We start from the raw sequence: 24108 nt of genomic DNA, 5'->3' as shown, positions 1-24108 counted from the left end.
TTCAAATCATGTACTCAAATATATAACATTGGTCAAAAAGGTTCTCCCACCCCCATTTCCATGTACTAATATTTACAAATGATAACTTCACAGCTTAAAATCGTTCTAGATAGTGCTTTTTATTCCAGATGCCGTATCTAACATGATTAATGGTTCAAAAATACAAAATAGTGGTGAAAATATACACATTTTATACCATTTAGGAAAATTTATAAGAGGTACCCCCTCAAATCCAATGTTTCACTGTGATTTCTGCAGATGTAAAGAAATGTGTATTAAATTGAAAAGGCGCCATCAAATGTCACCAAATTCACACACAATTAGCATTAGGGTGTGGTCGTTAAAGTCCATGTGCCTATTAGCGTGTGCATCTACCGCATACTACAATTACCTCCTGTAGACAGCACGACAAGCCTTCAACACGGGTAACTATTCTGTTTTGTGGGATATTGTCACATTCTTCTTAAACAGCTTAGGGGAGTTGATCCTCGTTTTTATGGTGTTGGTTCTACTCTGCATTGCACACTCCAATTCATGTCAAACTTGATTAGTAAGGTTAATATCAGGGCTTAAAGATGATGGTTCCATCCTTAGCGCATTGTGTTTCTACAACAAATCACTTGCCAGGCGAGAGGTGGGAGCTAATGTGCAGCTATGATGAAGTCTGGAGTTAACCCAAAATCAGTTCTTGAAGATGGAGTGAGATATCAGCTGAGAATGCTACGTTCAGTGATCCCACAGGCACCTGAACATGGTCATCAATCACTGGAAGGAAGTCGCTTTTGATGCAGAATCAAGTTATTTCTTGTATCCCATTGATGGTCAAATGAGGGTCCCTAGACATGTTGAAAAATGCCTCTTGGAAGGGTGTGTGCTGGATAATATAGCCTGAGGTGTTAGCTCAGTCCGCATTTGGAGAACATTCCCAGCCCATGGTATAAGTACATTGTTCCTTTTTGAACAAAATGTAACTGGGGCATTTCACTGTAACATTCTCAGCAGAATCTCACTCCATTTGCAAGAGGTGACTTCAGGGATGCTACCGGTTTCATTGTGACATCGAACTTGCTCACAGCTCTCGTCTGGCAAGCGATTTGTTGCAGAAACACAGGGCTCTGAGGATGGGAAAACCGTCTTTAAGCCCTAATATTAATCCTACTGAGCATCTCTGGCATTAATTGTAATGTGCAATGCAGAGGAGAACCAATTAACAAATAATCTGGATCAATTCCGCCACGCTCTTTAGGATGAATGGGACTATATATCCCTCAAAACAGAATTGTTACGCTTGTTGAAGGCTTGTCGCGCCGCATACAGGAGATAATTGCAGTACGCGGTAGACATACACGCTATTAGGCACGTGACGTGACCTTTAACGAGCATATTCTAATGCTAATTGTGTGTAAGTTTGGTGACATTTGATGGAGTCTTTTCAATTTAATAGATATTTCTTTACATCTGTGGAAATCACAGTGAAACATTGGATTTGAGGGGGTACCTGTTATAAAATTGACTAAATGGTATAAAATGTGTATACTTTTACCACTATTTTGTATTTTCTGAACCATTTATCATGTTAGACATGGTTTCTGGAATAAAAAGCACCGTTTATAAAAATTTACACCTGTGGGGTGATCATTTGTAAATATAAGTACATGGAAATGGTACTGGGACAACCTTTTTGACCAATGCTGTATATTGTTACGCCTTTGCGGCCGAGTGCCTTATGAAGGTACAAATAACAATGTACTTACTGGTGTCTCAAAGTCAATAATAAGAGCCACAAGTGCCACAAGTGCCAAAAGAGACCGCAAAGAAGCCCCAAAAGAGGCCGATTTATTTCAAGTCACACCTTATATACAAGGTCAGATAGTACACGTTTACCAATCAGAGCCAATTATACAGTGGACATTTTTACCTTCAAGTTACCAATCACGGGAGAGATTCAAACATGCGCACCGTGTTCAGACATTACAAAGACAGGAGTGCACCAAGTAGTGTGTTGGCCAATTTTGAGCACTGTTACATAATGCTTTAAAACAGATTAATCACTCTTACCCTCTTACATTATGTACTAAAGGTAACATGGACACTGAAAAACTAGGGATATAAAAGCCACTGAAAGTGCTAATGTGTAAAAAATAAAATATTCAAACAAACAAAAAGCAACCTGCAACCTGCCTCTTTACCAATCAAAGCCACTCAGTATATCTAAAATAAAACAAAAATACAGTTTGCCAGTTATGGGGTGAACGTCACCAAAACTGTACACAACCCATTAGTTATCTGGTCAAAAGATTACCTGTAGCACATGTTGTTCTCACTTGAGAAAAAAAAAAAAACGCATTTGAAACAACTTTTGGGTTGTGTATTGCATATAACTTGGCCCAACGTTGGGCCAACAAGTGTGCATTGCAGTTACGATATTTAAACACATATTGTTATGATGCAGTTGGCCCAACGTATTACTGTCAATATCAGCTACTGGGTATATACCAACAAACATGCTACCAGAGGTACACGTATCTGGATTAATTGCCTTGGTCTGAAAAAACCTATCATCTGTGCTACATGAATGTACTAGTATCCACTTGATGATGGTATTTTAACCAGTTACATGTACCTTTCATAAATTTTTAAACTTGGCTTTTTTATGATTAAAGACTTTTTGAAATAGGAGTGCTAGTGTATTAGTGTTGTTCTTAATTTTTCTTTTTTTTACCATTTCCAGGTTACAGCACAGTGCCCCCCAGACTGATTATCCACATACAGATCCCACTTACAGAGACTGCATAAACATGCCACCACAAAGTGTCACTTTCCAGCCCCCTCAGAATGCCCCTTTCCAGCCTCCTCCGAATGCCCCTTTCCAGCCACATCCAAATATTGCTTTTCAGCATGGGGAAACAAACGTTCTACTTATGACAAGATATGGCCATGGGATTGCAACAAAGCCCGAGAATGATAGCAACACTTTTCCCGCTGTAGGTGGTTTAGGGCAATGTTTGAAACAGGAGCCAGGTCAATCTCAAGCATGTTATAAGAACTCAGAAAAAAAACTGGTAGTAGATGAAAAGGGAGTTTCACAGAACCATTATCATGCTGGCTCATCCTTTTATCCAGGATTTAATTTGAAAGGTAAGCTGTTAATTATTCTGCATAATGGTTTAAAAAAAGCTTTTTGCCAAGATGTATGAAAAACCTTTGATCTGTGATGTAGGTAGATGGTGAAGAAGTGATACGATTATTATTCATATTTGATTTGGTTTGAATTATGAAAAAAGGTTTATTAATACATTATTCTATTGTTTTATTTTATTTTAAATATTTTCAGTTGTTATTCACAATTTCCATCCTCTTTCCTTATTTGTTAACCAACTAACATTATATATAAGCACAGTATTTGTAATTTTTGGACTTTCTTATGTGGTAAGATTCACCTCAAACAATGCAGATGTTTACCGGCCAGTTACAACAGAGAGTGCTCCCCATGAATGACCCAGAAGATGAGCTTGTAAGTAAAAAAAAAATATATATATATATATATAATAGATCTTTAGAAAAAATTAAACTAAGGGCTCATTCCCAATGAAATTGTCATTGTGTGTAGACCCATCAAACAGTATGGAATCAGATAAATAGTTTAGCTTGCCTCGACTTGTTTCAAACCTGCAAAAGTAATGGGGCCGTAGCAATACTCAGAAGGTCCAATAGTCTGAAAGTTCATTGGTGCGAATGTTCGCTATAGAACCTTCGGACCAATGAACCTTTGATTTAAAAAAACGATGAAAAAGTTACCATTTTTCGGACCAATGAACCTTAGGGCTATCGAGACGCCCCCAAAGTAAACATCAACTTTTCTGTATTCTACTCAGCGCAAAGAGGAGGCTTGTTAATTTGTTTGTATTCAGCCCGAATCCCCACAGAGTTAAATCGATTTATAAAGAACAGTGTTTTTATCGGAAATTGTGTGTTGATTTTTTAGTCTTATAAAAATTGTTAAATTTGCAGTAAGTTATGTTAGGAAACAAGCCAGTCACATTTAAAATCAACCCATGCCAAAATATCAGTAGTGGAAGCACAATATGTCAGATTACTGTCTCCTTTAAATACTGTAGGCTGTTGTAGGTACTAAATTTTATTTAATATAAAAAGGGATCATAAGTTTTCTTCAGGGGCAGACCTTCACAAAGAATTGTGAAATTTTCTTTCAATCAATTTTATTTAGATATATAAAATGACATCAAAACCACGAGGCTACGCCCTGATTATCAACAACAGGTACTTTCAAGGTACAAGGCGCTTGCTGCACACGGAGGAGCGATTGGGGACTGATTTAGACAGGGACAACCTCCAGAATGTGTTTAAAGCCTTAAATTACGATGTCACTGTGTTTGACAATATGAAAGGAAGGGTATGGAATTTTCTTTATTTTTATCAGTGATGTTTTATTTAATTTCTTTTGTATTTCAGTTAATGTGTTATTGTACATTATTTAAAGACAGTCTCTGATCAGTGGGTTAGAATAATGCATAAAACCATAACAAGATTTTTGTTGTATGAAATTGTTTATGATTATTTTCAGTTTGCATTGGAAAAGTTATGCTTAAACCACTAGGATAAAAAATCCAGTGTGTCTATTCCTTGCTACTTCGTTCTTGAAAATATCTTTAGACCTACACTCTGTAATTTTTCATTCTGAAGCTTACAATTACTAGCAGTTTTTCTTTCTTCAGTTTGAAACTTCTGTCTTGTATTATATCTTCCTGTTGAGTTATACACCAAGACAGCAAATAAACGCTGGTTCAACATTGGCATGGGTGACATTTGGTTGGCGTTAGACCCATGTTGGTATGTTGTCATTGGCTTTTCAACATTTGGCCAATGTTAGAAAAATGTTGGCATGCTAACGAAAATATCCGCGTCAGCATAGCAAAATCGGCCTATTGTCATAAAACTGACACCAAGCCAAGTTGTTACCCATGGTTTTTATGCTGGCCCGTCTCATATGGTTCCGCCGCCTCCACATAAACAAGTAACCATTACCACTTCTAGACTGCAAGGCCAGTTTTCTTTTTTTTTTTTTGGCTCAGTCGGTGCTTTGGCCTAAACGTAATACTTGTTGAAACACATCCTTGTCAAAATTTTTGAAAATAAACTGCAAAACACCTCAAAAATGAGGGAATTATGGGAAAAGTTACATGTACCATTGAAGTGTGACGGAAATTCATACATGTATGTGGAGATTCCAAATATGACCTTTGATTTGACCTTTGACATTTATTTAACGAAACTTGTCACGCTTCCATGCTGGAGTTCACATGTGCATCTTTATTCATGCCGCTTATGTCAAACTCAAATAATACAAGGTCGCTTACAGGGTTACTAATTTTTATTTAATATTAAAATATGGAATATTTTTATCATTGTTTTTCCTTTTTTTTTTTTTTTTTTTGAGTGCTGATTAAATTTTTTTTTGGTTTGATTCATTACGAAAGTATGTCATTGAGTGATAAAAATATCCAGTCTTCTATTGTGAGATATTTTGGTCAATAATATAAATAGTGACATAAGGTGCCACTCAAAAGCAAAGAACAACCCCAGAAAACCATATCATGTCAGTATTAATTTTAAGCCAAGAATTTAAGAATATGATAGCCTCCGGACAGTGATATGTTACACAGTTAAAGAACTCATTACCGTAAATCATGAAAAGTCATCAATAGCGGGTATGACCTCCAGCAGCCGCTTGCAGCGCCCTCATCCTACATGGCATACCCTGTGACAAGTTTTTTAGAGTTTGGATGGGGATTTCATTCCACGCAGTGATATTTGTCTGTCGCAGTTCATCAATATTGTAGCGTGCTCTCCCTAGTTTCTCTCCCTATAATACGAGTCCAGCTCTCAGTACTTATGGTAAGTGGCGGGCACGTTGACTTAACTCGGCCCTCAGAAAATGTTGGATCATCACGGTCTCTGCTCGGCTGTCTGGGCTGTATCTACTGGATGCCCGGCTGTCTCGGCTAGGAACCCGGCTGGCTGGCAGGTCGTCTCGGCTACAAACCCGACTGGAAAGCCGTCTCTGCAGGAGGCCCGGCTCGGCTCTAAAAAAAACCCGGCAGGAAGGTCGTCTCGGCCGCAGCTCGGTTAGACTCATCGGCGTATTTCCATGCAGGTCGAGAGAATCCTCTAATAACTACAGAGCTTTGCTACTGAGAGGTGTGGTGAGTCTGATACTGGAAGATGCTGTTAGACCCCTTTTATATGGGCGAGTGCCATATTCGATTGTGAGTTAAATTAAGGCATTCTTCAGTTCGTCAATTACTAAAATTCAGCCGGCCAGATAATGGTGTCCTTAACAGCAATTATAAGCACAACATGACTAAAAGTCAATTTCAATTAATTAAAAAAAGCTGTGAATTGCCATCCAATTACAGTTAATGAATCATTTTAATTAAATTACATAACTTCCTCTTATTGAGTGATATCAGCGGCGAGTTATTTTCCATTTTATGGAATCTCAGCAGGTTATGGGGTTACAAGCTCGTCAATTGTTACACTATTTACCGGCCGATGACCATAGCTATTAATTCTGTGAGTTACTTCCGCCCACAGATTTTCAATTGGGTTTCATATCTGGGGAGTTTGCAGGCCAGGGTAGTTTCTGAACCTATTGGTTTCGAGGAAAAACAGTGATTCTCTAGCTCGATGTAGGGTTGCGAAGTCCTTTTAGTACACAAAGTTGTTTCTGAAGATGACTCTTACAAATCGAAGCATTGTTTGCTGTAGAATGTCTCTGTAGGAACCCTGGTAGAGGTTGCATGCCTCCTTGAAAAACCAACCGGCTCTGGACACCGACATGAAATGCTCCCCAACCAGAGACGTTACCATCCCCTGCTTACACCTTAGGCAGTGCACAATCATCGTATGCCTCTCGTACACGACGGAGGACACGAATTCGACCGTTAACCCTAAAAACTCCCTATATAGCCTCATCTTCGAAAACCACGTAATTCCAATGTTTTGGCTGCAAACGCCCATGGTCCTCAGCCTATTGCAGACGTCGCTGTACAGTAGGCCTATATGACCTACTGTTAACAGTGGTTTCAGTACTGGTCTTCGTGCAAAATAACCGGCTTGCAGTAATCTCTTGTTCACGAGGGGCCTTGAAACGGGCGTTTGAATGACATTCTGCCACTCTTTTCTGAGGACACTGGTTGTCTTTCTACGACCAGCACGGCGCACTCTAAGAAGAAAGCGATCCTGTCTTCTTAGTGTGATACGTGGAAACCCTGGTCGAGGTATTGGGGTAGGTGCCCCTGTTGTAGCATTTCTTTGGAGGACTTTACTAACGGTTTCAGATAAATGTTACATTGCCTGGCAGTGGCTATCCGTTTCTGGCCATTTTCTCTGAGAGCAAGAATCCCATAGCAAGCTACGTTGCTTAGCTGTCGAACCATATTTTCTCTTAGGTACCTGTCAAGTTTTAGAGCGATCCCTTTGTTGCTTTTCTAAATACACCCTAAAGATTGGCCAAACCCATGCGTTTTGTACATGGACAGAAATTGCTGAAAATACCACCCCTCACATTTCTAACCACAGAACATGCAACTACATGCATCAGTTGTTTCGAGAGTTGCGTGGTAATTAGCTAACACACCTGGCTACACAGGGAGCGTCACCTCAGTTTTGGATATAAAGTAGTTAGTGAGAAAAATTAATATTTTGTTGAAAATTCACTCGTCAAAAAATAATATATTCCATATTAAGTAGTAACCCTGTATATCAAATATGTTACATCTCCCTCTTTATAATTACATGTAAATAAGATTAATAAAATAAATAATAGGCATATAAATTAAAATGAGTTCAGTCTTTTATTTTCACATTATTTTGTGAGTGTTCACTTGAACTTAAAGTCCTTCAATGTTCAATAAGAGGAGAGCATTCAGAGTTTCTGATCTAAGGCATTGTATAAATGTTTACTTTGACTTAAAATCATTCTATGCTCCAGAGACAATGTCCTTAACAGTCCACCGAAATGAAAAGAAAGATGTAGTACACATGTAGTATCAAATTAATACTGAATTGTTCATAAAACATAAGTTATAAATTTAAACTGTCTGGCGGTTTCACCACACGACCAGATCTTGTTATAATCTTAAGAGTACTAATGGACGGTGTCACTGGTTTCTCAGGTATTTTATGCTGATCCCTAACAGATGGATGTAATGGCTCATCACTTCGCTCAAAGTCAACATAATTGGGCTATTGTGATGTGCTTTTTCTGTTGACAGTCTTAATTGTTGACGATTACGTCTATATACACAGTCATTTCCTTCCACTATGTATGATCTTAGATGTGTATGATGTGTAACAACAATATGGCTGGTGCCCACGTTTTCGAGCATGGGTGAGGCTGCATTCTCACATAATCTCCAGGGTTGAAAGCTTTCAGTTCTTTAGCACCTTTCCTTTGATCATAATAATATTTCTGTTTTACCTTCTCCAGGCTAAAATGACTTTTCACTTCGCGTTGGTTATATGCCTGTGGTTCTAAAATGTTTCGAGCTGCAGGTAATGTGTTTCTAGGTCGGCATCCCATTAACAGTTGTGAGGGGGATAAGTTTATGCCTTCCAGAGGTGTAGTCCTGTAGTTTAGTAAGGCAAGATACTTTTCATCACATTTTCCCCACATTTTCTTCACAATTTGAATAGCTCGCTCAGCTTCCCCATTTGAAATTGGGAACTGGGGACTGGAGGTCACATGTTCAATATCATACACTTTGTGGAATTGTCTGAATTCTCCTTTGTAGAATTGTCTGAATTCACATGAACTAAACTGTGGTCCTTTGTCCGTTCTGATTTTAAGAGGTATGCCATGACAGCTAAACACATATTACATAGCGTTGATTGCAGTGGTCGTAGTCGCGGCATTCAGCTGTACAACCTCAATGTACATGTGCTTTGAATAGTAATCAATGAGAAGTTTTTACTTCTTTGCTCCATAGTCAAATAGGTCACAACCAACTCCAGTGTAGGGCAGGTCTGGAGGTGTAGACGTAGTAACATCTTGTGCAGTCTCATTGGAGCTGATGGTAAAGGCTTCTCAATAATCTCTAGTGGCTTGTGGTCTGAGTACACTCTGGTTTTCTTACAAAAGATGTAGCAGTGGAAATTTACAGCTCCATAAACAATGCATGGCAAGCATTTCTTGTAAAGATTGCGCGCAGCGGGCTGAGTGGTGACAGTATGTCTGGCAGCCACATGTGTGCTATTGCTCTAGCTAGAGAGACTCCCGACAGTATATGGCACTATAAATGAAATTATAGTCTTCGCCAATAATTTGTTATTTATAGTTGCTATATGAGAAGATAGGAAGAAATTATTTGCTCGGTTCAATAATTGGTTGGTGTTGGTGGCGAGAGCGGGAGTCATCCTGTGATGCTCGAGCAATAACACCTTGATAACTGAGCGGCGTGGTAAATTGTTAAAATACTGAGATGGATACTTGAGCGAGGTTGACAATTATTGAAGGTGGGGTCAATAAAGATGCCATGGAAGGACGTCTAGAACGGACTTCCTCCCCACCCAAATGATTTGTTCCGTAACAACAAGATACATGGTGAGGGATAAGTAAGTTTTATTAACAGTGTTAAGTGTTGTAAATGGTATGTGCCTACTTAGTATGCGTATAGCATACTTGATTGTTTGTGGCTTGGCATGTGGTTTCCTCAATGTTACTTATATAGTCCTTGTAACGTTATATCATGCTCGAGGTATATAATCAAGTTGTGCCGTTATTGCTGTTAGCCATACGTGGATTAATATAATGTTTAATGGCCGGATTGGTCAATGGAACCAGTTGACCGGCATGTAGGGAGACAGTCTTTTACTATCCTGCTTCGCGTAGCAATGAGCTGTGTGAGGTTTTGAGCTATATGTATTGTCCTGGCATTGGCCCGAGTACCGAATGCATTAGGTGGGTTAGAATCTTATATAGTTGGTGAAGGCTGAGGAGCGCCATCTTCCCAGTATGCGTATTTGTTCGGTGGACATGCCGCATTTTGCTGCGAGAGTGGCCCCTCCGATGCGGAAGCTGTGGGACTTTGTTAAGGTTGTATCCATCCCCGTGGCTTGGAGGCAATGTTTGAGAGTGTCCGTGAAGTGGTGTCTTGTGACTAGTGAGCCATCCTGTTGCAGAAAGAGCTCGCTGTGAGAGCTTTGCGGGCGCATGTGTAGGTAGGCGGGCAGGTGCCGGGCATATTGCTGGATTTTGTCTAAAGAGAGTTACTTGGTGGTTGGATGTGTTGGACGAGTGCTTGAAGGATGGTAAAGTGATGATAATGGTTCCTTTTTGGAGGTCCAGATTGACGTACTGTATGCGTATGGTATGGTTGTTATCTTTGGAACCGCCGGTGATTTCGCTGATGCGGAAGAGGCCGAAGAAAGCTGTGGTGAACATGGCTCGAAAGAGACAGGCCTGGTATTGTGAGAAGGGGTGCTGTGACGCTGTTTGTAAAAGATGGTGCAGTTGCTCCAAAGTGAGAGGGCGCCTATCGTCTTTTGTTGGTTGGAGTCGGCTGAGGCCGTGTAGTGTCTGCCTGACGATGAATGAACTGGTAGGGTCATCATAGCCTCTAATTTTGTATTTGTAGCTAAGTGCCGACATTAGAGTTTTTATGGAAGAAGGCTTGTATTTCTTGGCCAAGCTTTGAGCGAAGAGAGCTGTAATTGACGGTGACGTGGGAAATGCAGGTTGACCTATATCTGCAGCAAACTGGTCCGGGAGAGGTTCGATTTTCATGTACGTCCTTTGGGTACTGGGGGCAAGTGCTGCTTTTAGTGTGTCATTGAGCATTAGATGAAGGCGTTTGGTAGCCATTGGGCCGGGATCTGCGTGGGGTATGGCAGTGCCTGCGGGGAGGCTTGGTGGAACTTCTGTAAGTTAAGACGAGAGAGAGCGTCAGCAGATGTATTTTTGACACCTGGAATATGGACAGAGCGGAAGGCAATGTTGTGACGCATGGAGGTGAGGATCAGTTTCCTAAGTAATGTGAGAAGAAGTGGGTCGGTGGTGGAACATTTGTTGAGAATGTATACCAAGGCTTCGTTGTCGGAATGAATGGTCACTTTTTTGTTGGTGAATTTCTTGCTCCAGACAAGGAACGCAGCGAGGATGGGGTAGAATTCTAGTGTGGTAATGTTCAGTTGTTTTTGCTGGGGCGTCCAAGGGCCGTAGCACCATTCGTTATCGCTGATTGCTCCGTAGCCGAAGGTGGTGGATGAATCCGTGTAAAGTTGGAAGCTAGTGTTGCTGTCCCAACCCTCGTTGTATATGAGAGCCTTGCCGTTGAAGTTGCGTAGGAAATCGTCCCACATGAGTAAGTCTAAGCGTGCCTCTTTGTTGAGGCGGATTTTGTGGTTTGGTTTTGTTATGCCTTTTGTTAAGTCTATTAATCGGCGGAGAAAGGCACGTCCAGAAGGTATGATATAACAGCAGAAATTGAGTGTCCCTATAATTGATTGAAGTTCTTGAAGTGTGATCTTCTTTTTGGTACGGTTGTGTTCAATGAGGGATAAGCAGTTTGTTATCTTGTCACCAGGTAGACGAGCTTCGTATGCGACAGAGTCCAGCTCAATACCCGCGAAGGAGATAGTGGTAGCCGGTTTTGTTGCTTTTTCTTTGGACATGGGGATTCCTAAATCATTGCACGTGTCCAGGAATTTGGATAAGTGTTCTTCACAGGAGTCTTTTGTGTTGGCTGCTATGAAGAAATCGTCTAGGAGGTGGATGATGTGAGGTATGGCCAGTTTTTCTTTTGCTATCCATTCCACAGATGAGCTGAATACTTCGAATAATTGGCATGAGCAGGAGAGACCAAAAGGTAGGCATTTGTCGAAGTACATTTTGCCTGCGGAAGAGAACCCAAGTAGAAAGCGGTAGTCTGGGTGGATCGGGAGTAGGCGAAAGGCGCTTTCTATGTCGGTTTTTGCCATGAAACAACCTGGACCTAATGTTTTTATAATCGATATGGCGTCATTCACTGAGCTGTATTGCACGGTTGAATTTTCTCGGCTGATGCCATCGTTGACTGACAGATTCGGGGGGTGAGACAGGTGGTGGATAAATCTGTATTTGCCAGGTGTTTTCTTGGGAATGATGCCTACTGGGGAAATGGTGTAGTGTCTATAAGGTGGTTTGGTGAAAGGGCCGGCTAACCGGTTGGCATTTAGTTCTGATTGTATTCTCTCCGCCAGCACATTAGGGAAATCGTAGGTGGATTTGAGATTTTTAAGTGTGGATGGCGGTAGTGGGCCCTGAAAAGGTATCTTGAAGCCGTTAACAAATCCGTCTATTAGAAATGTGCGGGTTTCTTGCTGATAGCCGTCGAGTGCAAGGTTGAGTTTGGGGGCATGGATGGGTGTAACGATGTCATCGGACAGGGACGAACCATGTGAATTGTCTCTGATAAGGGACTGCAGTGTCTTATCGCCTGCGGTTGAATTGTAGGGGACGCTTGTAGGGTTGAAATCTCTGTGTGGCTCTGTGGTTGTTGGTGCCTGAGTGCCCCTGAGCTGCTTGTTGTTTTGGGCATGCGTTGGCTGGGTGGGAGGCGTTGCAAATGGAGCACCTGTGTCCGTAGTGGCATGCCTTGGCATCGCAGAAGATGCCTTTGTTCCAGCGGAAGCAGGTTTTGGATTGGCGAAAGGGCTGTTCCTGAGCTTTTTGGATAAAGGTGATTTCGGCCAGTAGCACTGCGTCGGGGACCTCCCACTTGTATCCCATGGACTTAAAGTTGGCCCGGAAGCGTTCGTCGTAGGATAGCCAGAGGGAGCCCTTGTTTGCGTACATCTCGACTATGCGATTATTGTATTGTAGAAGGTTGAGTGACTGCTGAGGAAATTTTTGTATGTAAATGGCCGAAAAAATATTAAAAGCTACTTGCCATTGTGTGAAGGTTAGTGGTGATCTCTTTTTTGTGACTGGGGCCAAAATGAGGGTCAGGTTGCCTTCCGCGTCTGTCTTCTTTCGTTGGACGAATTGCTCGTCCTCGACGATGTCGAAGGGTGTCAAAGTGTTTGAAGTGTGGGGTAGTAAATCTCGAAGCGAAACGTATTCATTGTCCCATATTTTTTGTCGCAAGGTTCTAGACACATGCTGGTCCAAGGGGGAGTAAGGTATATATAGTGTGCCTACCTTGTTGGGTTTGACCTGTTGGCCCAAGGGGCCATCCTGTGTTGGTTGGGTGTCCTGTAGCCTGTTCCCCTGTGACATGGCTCGGTGTTGGTATGGTGAATTGGCCTACCTGGGTGGGGGGGCCCGTGTACCCCCAATTATGGAAGGTTGTGTGGCCTTGGCTGACAGATTGAGTGGCAGTGGTGTCGTTGTGCTGAAAGGTTGACGCGCTCCCTGAGGCAATGGCTATGGCTGGTGTTTGGTGTGTCAACGTGTGCGGGCCTAGGTCCGTATACCTAGGCACCGAGAGTCCTGATTCTGTGGGTATGGTGCCCACGGAGGTCACCATAGTGGGGATACCTGGGGGGGGTGGGATCCATGACCTGAAATTAGAAAGTTAGGGTGACTCCCTGAGCAGAGAATGAAGCCCTGCCAGCTTAAAAGTTGGACGAATGAGGTTGGTGGTGCGTAGTAGAGTCAACGTTTCCATGGTTGGGGGACGTGGTGCAAACAGAGCGGATTGTGTGATGTTGACTTGTATCTGATGCTTGGGCTAGTTCACTTGGCCGTGCCTTGATCTGATATGCTTGATTGTGTGGGAAAAAGGCGTAGTGGGTTGTTGGTACGTAACTTGATTTTAATTTGATGTTCGATTAGGGTCGTCCTAAAATGGAATGGACTTAATGGTGGGTGAATGGCTGACGTGGTGTGATTGGGGGCTGTGCATGTGAAACGTAAACTTGGAAAATTCATGCCCTTGTGCTTGAAACCTGGTTGATAGAGTTATTGCTGATATACTTAGCTTGATAAACCTAGCCTTGACTTGATGTGCTTGTTACTTGGAATAGCACTGTATGCAGAGTTAGATCGTGAGTGACATATATGTATGACTTGGCTTGACTTGAATTTGACTTGTACTTGACTTGAATTTGACGGCATGCAACTTGACCTTGATGACTTGAAAGTTTTTGTTTAGTTAGACTTGGTAGACTTGGCTTGACTTGAATTTGACTTGTACTTGACTTGAATTTGACGGCATGCAACTTGACCTTGATGACTTGAAATTTTTTGTTTAGTTTGACTTGGCTTGACTTGAACTTGAACTTGAGCTATAACAAGTGGTTAAAGCCTTCAAACCGAATGTCGTAAAGTCCCCATATACCTCCATAGAGACAATAAAATAGAGTAAGCTTGTGAAACAAAAAGAAAACATTTTCAACATAATAATCAAAATAAAACACTGCCGGGCATCGGAGCGGCCTAAAACTTGGCACGCTTACCGCAAATACTGCAGGCTACATCATCCCGTCGCTCGTTTGTAAATTCCGTGCACAATCAAACCGTAAAGCCAAATTCCACCTCTGATGTTTAAGTTGGTCCACTATAACCTACCATTACGAAAAAGAAGCCATGCCATTGGACAATGCGACCTCTGAGGTTACGTCATTTCCTGAATTAGATTGTTGAGAGATGTTGAGAGGACCTTCAGCCATACTGCACGGATTCATTGTCTTTCACAGTTCTACAATTTATGTACGTACTGCGCTACCACGTGCGTCTTTCGGCGAAATTTCCCGCCAGCTGACTTTTACAGAATAGACCTTGGAAAACCATCTCTACTTGACAAATCTTCTGTTATCTAATCTAATCTGGAAGCATGACGTACCTGTCATTCCCTTTGTCCCCGATGACAATAATAGTGCTTATAGACATACAAATTGTGCTAATTAAGCAGACTTGCCCTCGCTGACTGATTCATTAAACCGGTACATGGGGAGGGGGGGGGGTTAAAAAAGGTCTATTCTAGATGAAACCAAATATCGACAGTGGGTAGAATACGTCGTAAACACCTTCATATAGACCATATATATAGCGTTTGCTAGCAATAAATTTTGGGAAGAATAAGCAATTTATTTTCAAGTTCTCTTGAAAGATATATGCAGATGGGGAAACGTTCTTGAAGTCAACACTGCAAGATCTTTCATTTACTACAATCGACCGAAAGATCAGCGGGATCGACCGCCCAGACTTCTTGGCGCCAAATAACACGCGCTGTCAAAATCTGACGAACACGTTTAGCTGTTCACCTACATGGATAACTGATTTGTCAACAATAAAAATGATGTCTTCCTTAACCCCATGGGAGCTTCATAGAGGGTTCCACTGGTTATTTACGTTACCTGTGAGTCACTTTCTATTTCCCCAGATGCATGAAATGTTGATAATATTTAGCGAAATCCACGAAGAACTCTATTCCTTTGACCCCCCTCCCCCAAAATGGGACCGTTTTCATTTTAATGTTAAAACATGTGGTTTGCGATATGCTGGTGCAGACCAGATAAGACCAGTCTCTCATTTCTGCACGTGCTAAATTCTCACGTCAAATTATAAATGCACCTGTTTTGTGAAATTTATGGCAATAAAATGCTTTTTTACATTCGGGTTGTATCAGTGGGGTTTTCAATATGCACCGTTGTTTGTGCACAGGGAGAGTATATAAGTAAGAAAATCGGAAGAGTGCCAGCAAGATACCGTATAGTGTAGAACAGTTTCATCTTCACAAGTTTAAGATACCGTATGTCTATCGACACAGGTAGGCTCCGTATTTTGCCTTTTTATGTACAGACACAGATGTGTCTGTACATATAGTCGTCATCTGCGTCTGTCGTCGCCGTCGCCGTCGTCGCTGTTGTCGCCGTCGTCGCCGTGCACTTTTACCGATAACACGATAAGTGGAAAACTGTTTTTTCTTTTGGCTTGAAACTTGCAGAACTGATGAATATTCATAATACGCAGGTCAAGTTAGAAAATCGGCATGATCGGGTCACTTATAGGGAATTTATGCTGTTTTTTCACTTTTTTCAGCATATATGCAGCACCAATAATACGATAAGTGAAAACCATTTTACTTTTTGGCTTGAAACTTACAGAACTGATGAATATACATAATACGCAGGTCAAGTTCGAAAATCAGCGTGATTGGGTAATTTTTAGTGAATTTAGGCTATTTTTTCTCTTTTTTCAGCATATATGCAGCACTGATAACACCATAAATGGAAAACCATTTTACCTTTTGGCTTGAAACTTACAGAACTGATGAATATTCATAATAAGCAGGTCAAGTTCGAAAATCAGCATGATCAGGTCACTTAAAGGGAATTTATGCTGTTTTTTCAGCATATATGCAACACTGATAACACAATGTAAGAAAAACAATTGGGCAAATTGTCATTATACTTACAGGGCTGGGCAATCTTACTAAAACGCAGGTTGAGTTCGAAAATCAGCATAATCGGGCCATTATTTTAGAAGTTATGCTGTTTTTTCACATTTCCTCAGATTCAATTGTGAGGCATGTTAAAAGTCTCATTATTGAACTAATAAGATTCGTAAAAGTGTTTGTTTGACATTTCCTGCATCTTTATAACATTGTTAGTTGATTCTGTAAAAATGATGGTAAACTTGTGATTGTGTATTATGTTATAAAGTGTCAAAAATGGAAATAAACTCATATCATTGCAGTTTGTCAGATTCAATCATCTACTATCTTCAGAATCTCAGAATGGAGGAAATTAATCATTTAACACTGTTCTATTGATATTTTTCCCATCTCATCAATTTTCTTAGTTGGTCATATACAAATGGTAGTAAACTGTTTATTTTGTTTTATGTTAAAAAGTGTTTTAAAAATGGAAGTAAACCCATTGCAGAACAGTGCTGTCATGTTTCAGCATATATGCAGCACCGATAACACGATAAGTGGAATACCATTTTACCTTTTGCCTTGAAAATTACAGAACTGCTGAATATTCATAATACGCAGGTCAAGTTCGAAAATCAGCATGATCGGGCCATTTTTAGGGAAGTTATGCTGTTTTTTCGATTTTTTTAGCGTTATTATAACACCGATAACACGATAAGTGAAAAACCTTTTTATGTACAGACACAGATGTGTCTGTACATATAGCCATCATCTGCGTCTGTCGTCGCCGACGTCGCAGTCGTCACCGTCGTCGCAGTCGTCACCGTCGTGCACTTTTACCGATAACACGATAAGTGGAAAACCATTTTACCTTTTGACTTGAAACTTGCAGAACTGATGAATATTCATAATACGCAGGTCAAGTTCGAAAATCAGCATGATCGGGTCACTTTTAGGGAATTTATGCTGTTTTTTCACTTTTTTCAGCATATAGGCAGCACCGATAACACGATAAGTGGAAAACCATTTTACCTTTTGACTTGAAACTTACAGAACTGATGAATATTCATAATACGCAGGCCAAGTTGGAAAATCAGCATGATTGGGCCATTTTTAGGGAATTTATGCTGTTTTTTCACTATTTTCAATATAAATACAACACTGATAACACAATATAAGAAAAACGGATTGGCCAATTGTAATCATACTCACAGGAGTGGTCAATCTTACTAAAACGCAGGTTGAGTTCGAAAATCAGCATAATCAGGCCATTATTTTAGAAGTTATACTGTTTTTCACATTTCCTCAGATTCAATTATTAGGCATGTTAACAGTCTCATTATTTAACTAATAAGATGCCTAAAAGTGTTTGTTTGATATTTCCTGCATCTTTACAACATTGTTAGTTGATTATGTAAAAAACATGGTAAACTTGTTATCATGTATTGTGTAATAAAGTGTCAAAAATGGAAATAAACTCATATCATTGCAGTTTGTCAGATTCAATCATCCACTATGTTCAGAATCTCAGAATGGAGGAAATTGGACATTTAACACTGTTCTATTGATACTTTTCCCATCTCATCAATTTTCTTAGTTGGTCATATAAAATGGCAGTAAAATGTTTATTTTGTTTTATGTTAAAAAAGTGTTAAAAATGGAAATAAACCCATTTCAGAACAGTGCTGTCTTGTTTACATTTTGGCATTTTCAAGGCGTGACTTTGAAGTTCCATGGGCCTGAAGACCTTTGCTAGTCACATTTTCTGAATATCTGTGAAACAAATATTTTATAATTAAAAATTGATGGTCATTAAGCTGTTAAACATTATGTAATATTGTATCAAAATTTGAAGAAACCCCTATTTTGGGCACTGCTTCCATGATGACCATTTAAGGAAAATCATGTCACTTACTGTTCTCAAACTTACAGGAAAGAAACATGGGACTAAAATACAGCTTCAGTAGGCAATGCAGTCTGTTTGGTATTTTTATTTATTAGTACCACCAGCGTGTACGCTGGCGGTACTCATGGTTTTAGTCCCGACCCGTGTCGTACGGCTCCGTTGGCTCCGCCGGCTCCTGCGGCTCCGCCGGCTCCATGTTCTGGCGCCGGATACAAGTCACCGTTACCGCTTCTCCTCCTAGACGGTATGGACCCATGCTCCCATCTTTTGGATTTAGGTTACATATAATCTCAACTTGAACCCCCTGTTTTTTTGGTCTCAGTTGGTGCATTGGCCTGGGCGTGAAGCTCATGAAAATGCACCCTTGTCAAAATTTTTGAAAATTCAATGCCAAATATCTCCAAAACTGAAGGAAATATGGGAAAAATTACCATAGAGGTCTGAACGAAAGTCATATGTAAAGATTCTAAATATGCCCTTGGATTTGACCTTTGACTTTTATTTCAAGGTCAAATAGGCCAAAATTGTCTAAAAATGGGAATTTTCTGCAAAAAAATATTTGTTTGTGGCAATTTTCAGAAACTACACAGACTTTAGCTCTTATATTACTGTGGGGGGTTAAAATTGGGGACTCCTTTCATCTTTGGGAGTTTGGGTTCAATCAGTGCATTTTCACGGGAGAAGCAGCCGTTACTTAGATGCCAAAACTGAAAATCCTCTCTTATTCTGGAAATACCCAAAAACTGGCAAAGATACACCTATAGTTACTATTGACCTTGAATAGGAAGTGATATACTGGCAGTCAAACTGTGACCTTGAAATTGACCTTTGACCTACTTTTCGCCATAAACTGAACCTTGCAAATTTTCTTTCCCTTTTATCTCCAGACCTAGCAGAGATAAGCCCAAAGTTACTATTGACTTATGGAAGTCATATGCTGTTAATCCAACAGTGACCTTGAAATTGACCTTTGACACACTTTTTACCATAAACTGAACCTTTCAAATTTTTGTCCCTTTTATCTCTCAACCTGGCAGGGATACACCATTAGTTACAATTGAACTTGAATAAGAAGTCGTATATTTTCATTCTTATTTTGACCCTGAAATTGACCTTTGACCTATTTGTTATTCAAAAGTCGCACATATACACCTGCAGTGGCTATTGAAATTGAATGGGATATGTTAATGTGACCTTAAATTTGATTTGGACTACTTTTTAGCAGGAACTGCATTTTACAAATTTTTCAATTTTCATATCTCCAAAGCTGGCAGAGATACGCTAGTACGTACTGTTAAAATTGAAGATGAAGTCATATGTTATACAAATTGTCTAAAAATGGGAATTTTCTGCAAAAAAATATTTGTTTGTGGCAATTTTCAGAAACTACACAGACTTTACTCTTATATTACAGTGGGGGGTTAAAATTGGGGACTCCTTTCATCTTTGGGAGTTTGGGTTCAATCAGTGCATTTTCACGGGAGAAGCAGCCATTACTTAGATGCCAAAACTGAAAATCCTCTCTTATTCTGGAAATACCCAAAAACTGGCAAAGATACGCCTATAGTTACTATTGACCTTGAATAGGAAGTGATATACTGGCAGTCAAACTGTGACCTTGAAATTGACCTTTGACCTACTTTTCGCCATAAACTGAACCTTGCAAATTTTCTTTCCCTTTTATCTCCAGACCTAGCAGAGATAAGCCCAAAGTTACTATTGACTTATGGAAGTCATATGCTGTTAATCCAACAGTGACCTTGAAATTGACCTTTGACACACTTTTTACCATAAACTGAACTATTCAAAATTTTGTCCCTTTTATCTCTCAACCTGGCAGAGAAAGGTCCAAAGTTACTATTGAACTTGAATAGGAAGTCATACACTGGCAATCTAAATGTGACCTTGAAATTGACCTTTGACCTACTTTTCACCATGAACTGAACTTTGCAAATTTTGCTTTCCTTTTATCTCCAAAACTGGCAGAGATAGGTCCATACTTACTAGTGAACTTGAATAGGAAGTCATACACTGGCAATCTAAATGTGACCTTGAAATTGACCTTTGACCTACTTTTCACCATGAACTGAACTTTCCAAATTTTGCTTCCCTTTTATCTCCAAAACTGGCAGAGATAGGTCCATACTTTCTAGTGAACTTGAATAGGAAGTCATACACTGGCAATCTAAATGTGACCTTGAAATTGACCTTTGACCTACTTTTCACCATGAACTGAACTTTCCAAATTTTGCTTCCCTTTTATCTCCAAAACTGGCAGAGATAGGTCCATACTTACTAGTGAACTTGAATAGGAAGTCATACACTGGCAATCTAAATGTGACCTTGAAATTGACCTTTGACCTACTTTTCACCATGAACTGAACTTTGCAAATTTTGCTTCCCTTTTATCTCCAAAACTGGCAGAGATAGGTCCATAGTTACTATTGAAGTTGAATAGGAAGTCATATACTGGCAATCTTACTGTGACCTTGAAATTGACCTTTGACCTACTTTTCACCATGAACTGAACTTTGCAAATTTTGCTTCCCTTTTTCTCCAAAACTGGCAGAGATAGGTCCATAGTTACTATTGAACTTAAATATGAAGTCATATACTGGCAATCTAAATGTGACCTTAAAATTGACCTTTGACCTACTTTTCATCATGAATTGAACTTAGCAAATTTTGCTTCCCTTTTATCTCCAAAACTGGCAGAGATAGGTCCATAGTTACTATTGAACTTGAATAGGAAGTCATATACTGGCAATCTAAATGTGACTTTAAAATTGACCTTTGACCTACTTTTCACCATGAACTGAACTTCGCAAATTTTGCGTCCCTTTTATCTCCAAAACTGGCAGAGATAGGTCTATAGTTACTATTGAAGTTGAATAGGAAGTCATATACTGGCAAGCTAAATATGACCTTAAAATTGACTTTTGACTAACTTTTCACCATGAACTGAACTCTGCTAATTTCTTTCTCTTTTAACTCCAAACCTGGCAGAGATAGGTTCATAGTTACTATTTAAGTTGAATTGGAAGTCATATACTGGTAATTTACTGTGACCTTAAAATTGACCTTTGACCTACCTTATGATGAACTTAACTTTGATTGTACCATTTTTAGCTATATATATATTTTTTGCATATTTTGAAAATTCTTGTTGATTGCATTTTTACAGCTTGTCAAGCACAAGACTGGTGGCTGTGTCCCTTATTTTGTGTATGTGGGGGTCTATACGTATGCGCTTACTCCAGCTGGTGGTACAATATTCGGAGGCGGTATCGCTTCTCTGATCCTCTAGTTTATTTATTTATTTTGGCAGTTAAACAGTTTTTTGTGAAAATTTAATTTTTCACATATTGGCATTTTCAAGGTGTGACTTTAAAGTTCCATGATCTTGAAGACTTTTGCTTGTCACATTTTCTGAATGTCCATGTTACTAATATTTTATTAATAACATTTGATTGTCATTATGCTGTTAAACATTATGTAATGTTGCATCAAAATTTGAAGAAACCCCTATTTTGGGCACTGCTCCTATGATGACCATTTAAGGGAAATCATGTCACTTACTGTTCTCAAACTTACAGGAAAGAAACATGGGTCTAACATACAGCTTCAATAGGCAACGCAGTCTGTTTGGTAAATTTTTCTGGCAATTTAACAGTTTTTTGTGAAAATTTAATTTTTCACTTATTTGCATCTTTATTTTCTGTTCTTTGTCTGTACATTTGACAGCTTTGCTGCCTTGTTACTTTTTGGCTTGAATCTTATAAAACTGATGAATATTCATAATATGCAGGTCAAGTTCGAAAATCAGAGCTATCGGGTCAATTTTATGGAAGTTATGCTGTTTTTTCACTTTTTTCAGCATATATGCAACACCGATAACACAATAAGTGAAAAACCGTTTTACCTTTTGGCTTGAAACTTACAGAATTGATGAATATTTATAATAAGCAGGTCAAGTTTGAAAATCAGCATGATCGGGCCATTGTAAGGGAAGTTATGCTGTTTTTTTTTTTTTTCACTTTTTTCAGCATATATGCAGCACTGATAACACAATATAAGAAAAACAGATGGGCAAATTGTCATTATACTTACAGGACTGGTCAATCTTACTAAAACGCAGGATGAGTGCGAAAATCAGCATAATCGGACCATTATTTTAGAAATTATGCTGTTTTTTCACATTTCCTCAGATTCAATTGTTAGGCATGTTAACAGTCTCATTATTGAACTAATAAGATACGTAAAAGTGTTTGTTTGACATTTCCTGCATCTTTATAACATTGTTAGTTGATTCTGTAAAAATGATGGTAAACTTGTTATTGTGTATTATGTTATAAAGTGTCAAAAATGGAAATAAACTCATATCATTGCAGTTTGTCAGATTCAATCATCTACTATCTTCAGAATCTCAGAATGGAGGAAACTAATCATTTAACACTGTTCTATTGATATTTTCCCCATCTCATCAATTTTCTTAGTTGGTCATATACAAATGGTAGTAAACTGTTTATTTTGTTTTATGTTAAAAAGTGTTTTAAAAATGGAAGTAAACCCATTGCAGAACAGTGCTTTTGGAAATGGCTGCCGGAATGACCATGAAGGAAAAACCATGTTACTTATGATACTCAAACTTACTGAAAAGTTTCGTAAGACTGATGTGCAGTTTGTGTTGGAAAATCAGTGTGACTGTTTTCTGTTTTGGAAGCAATGTAGCTCTATAGAGTGCTATATGGGGCTACTGTGTATGGATGGTGGTAATTGCCCCTTGGGGTAGTCACAAGCTAAATTCAGAGCTATAAAATCATTTGCCTAATTGATTTCCAAGTGCCCATTAAATAAGATTACACAAAACACACGCTGAGACTTCCCAGTAAAGTCCCATAGATTAAGCTCTCTTAACTGTGTCACATAATTAGGAATCTATGAAAATTATGCAGGTAAATGTTGTTTAATATTTCAAATAAGTTAACAAAACAAAACAATAAAAATAGATGAATAACAGTGTCTTATTATCCTCAAACACATTGGGGTTATTCATATCATGTTATTACAGCAAGATTAAAAGTTTGAATAGCAGCTTTAATGGGATATTTTTGTGTTTTCTTTTTAATTTATTTTTTTCAGACACTGGTATTTTCAGCTCCCATCCACCTGAAGCTCTTCACATTTTCTGTATTTCCACATAAGCAGTTGCATTGGTTTTTATGTCTTTAAACATTATGTAATATTATTTTATGCACTGTCATCATTATTCAGATATTGGGATTTTCATTGTGTGAATTTGGTCCTGAAACTGTAATACTTTTAAGATCTAACAATAGATACAAAGTGCCAAAATTTAAGACAGACAGATTCCGATGCTCTCTTATTCCATATGCACTTTTAAATTTTCAATAGTATTATGCTGTCTTTTATCCTAAGTACAATAATTTTAAAGTTCAGTTAGCAGTCTTTTAACTCAATTTTATCCATGCAAATATTCATTTTATACTCATTATATATATATATATATATATATATATATATATATATATATATATATATATATATATATATTTTTTTTTTTTTTGGCAGTTAAACAGTTTTTTGTGAAAATTTAATTTTTCACATGTTGGCATTTTCAAGGTGTGTCTTTGAAGTTCCATGATCCTCAAGACCTTTGCTTGTCACATTTTCTAAATGTCCATGTTACTAATATTCTATTATTAAAATATAGATGGTCATTTTGCTGTAAAGCATTATGTAATGTTGTATCAAAATAGAAGAAAACACAATTTTTGGTGCTGCTGCCATGATGACCAT

General features: G+C 39.0%; 1 protein-coding gene across 1 annotated transcript in view; it reads left to right on the top strand.

Moving 5' to 3' along the window:
- The window catches only part of LOC147759830 (uncharacterized), a 53984-nt gene that overhangs the window by 2263 nt on the left and 27613 nt on the right, over positions 1–24108 (top strand). Inside the window, exons 3-5 of the mRNA XM_086995262.1 lie at positions 2732–3138; positions 3435–3514; positions 4229–4414. Coding sequence (XP_086851388.1) covers positions 2732–3138; positions 3435–3514; positions 4229–4414 — 673 coding nt within the window. The remainder of the gene's footprint in view (positions 1–2731; positions 3139–3434; positions 3515–4228; positions 4415–24108) is intronic.

Source organism: Lingula anatina, chromosome 9, assembly GCF_051362555.1.
Source record: "Lingula anatina isolate TDL-2025a chromosome 9, LinAna3.0, whole genome shotgun sequence".
Taxonomy (NCBI): Eukaryota; Metazoa; Brachiopoda; class Lingulata; order Lingulida; family Lingulidae; genus Lingula; species Lingula anatina.
The sequence above is the reverse complement of the archived record's forward strand: the minus strand, read 5'-3'. Positions and strand labels throughout refer to the sequence as shown.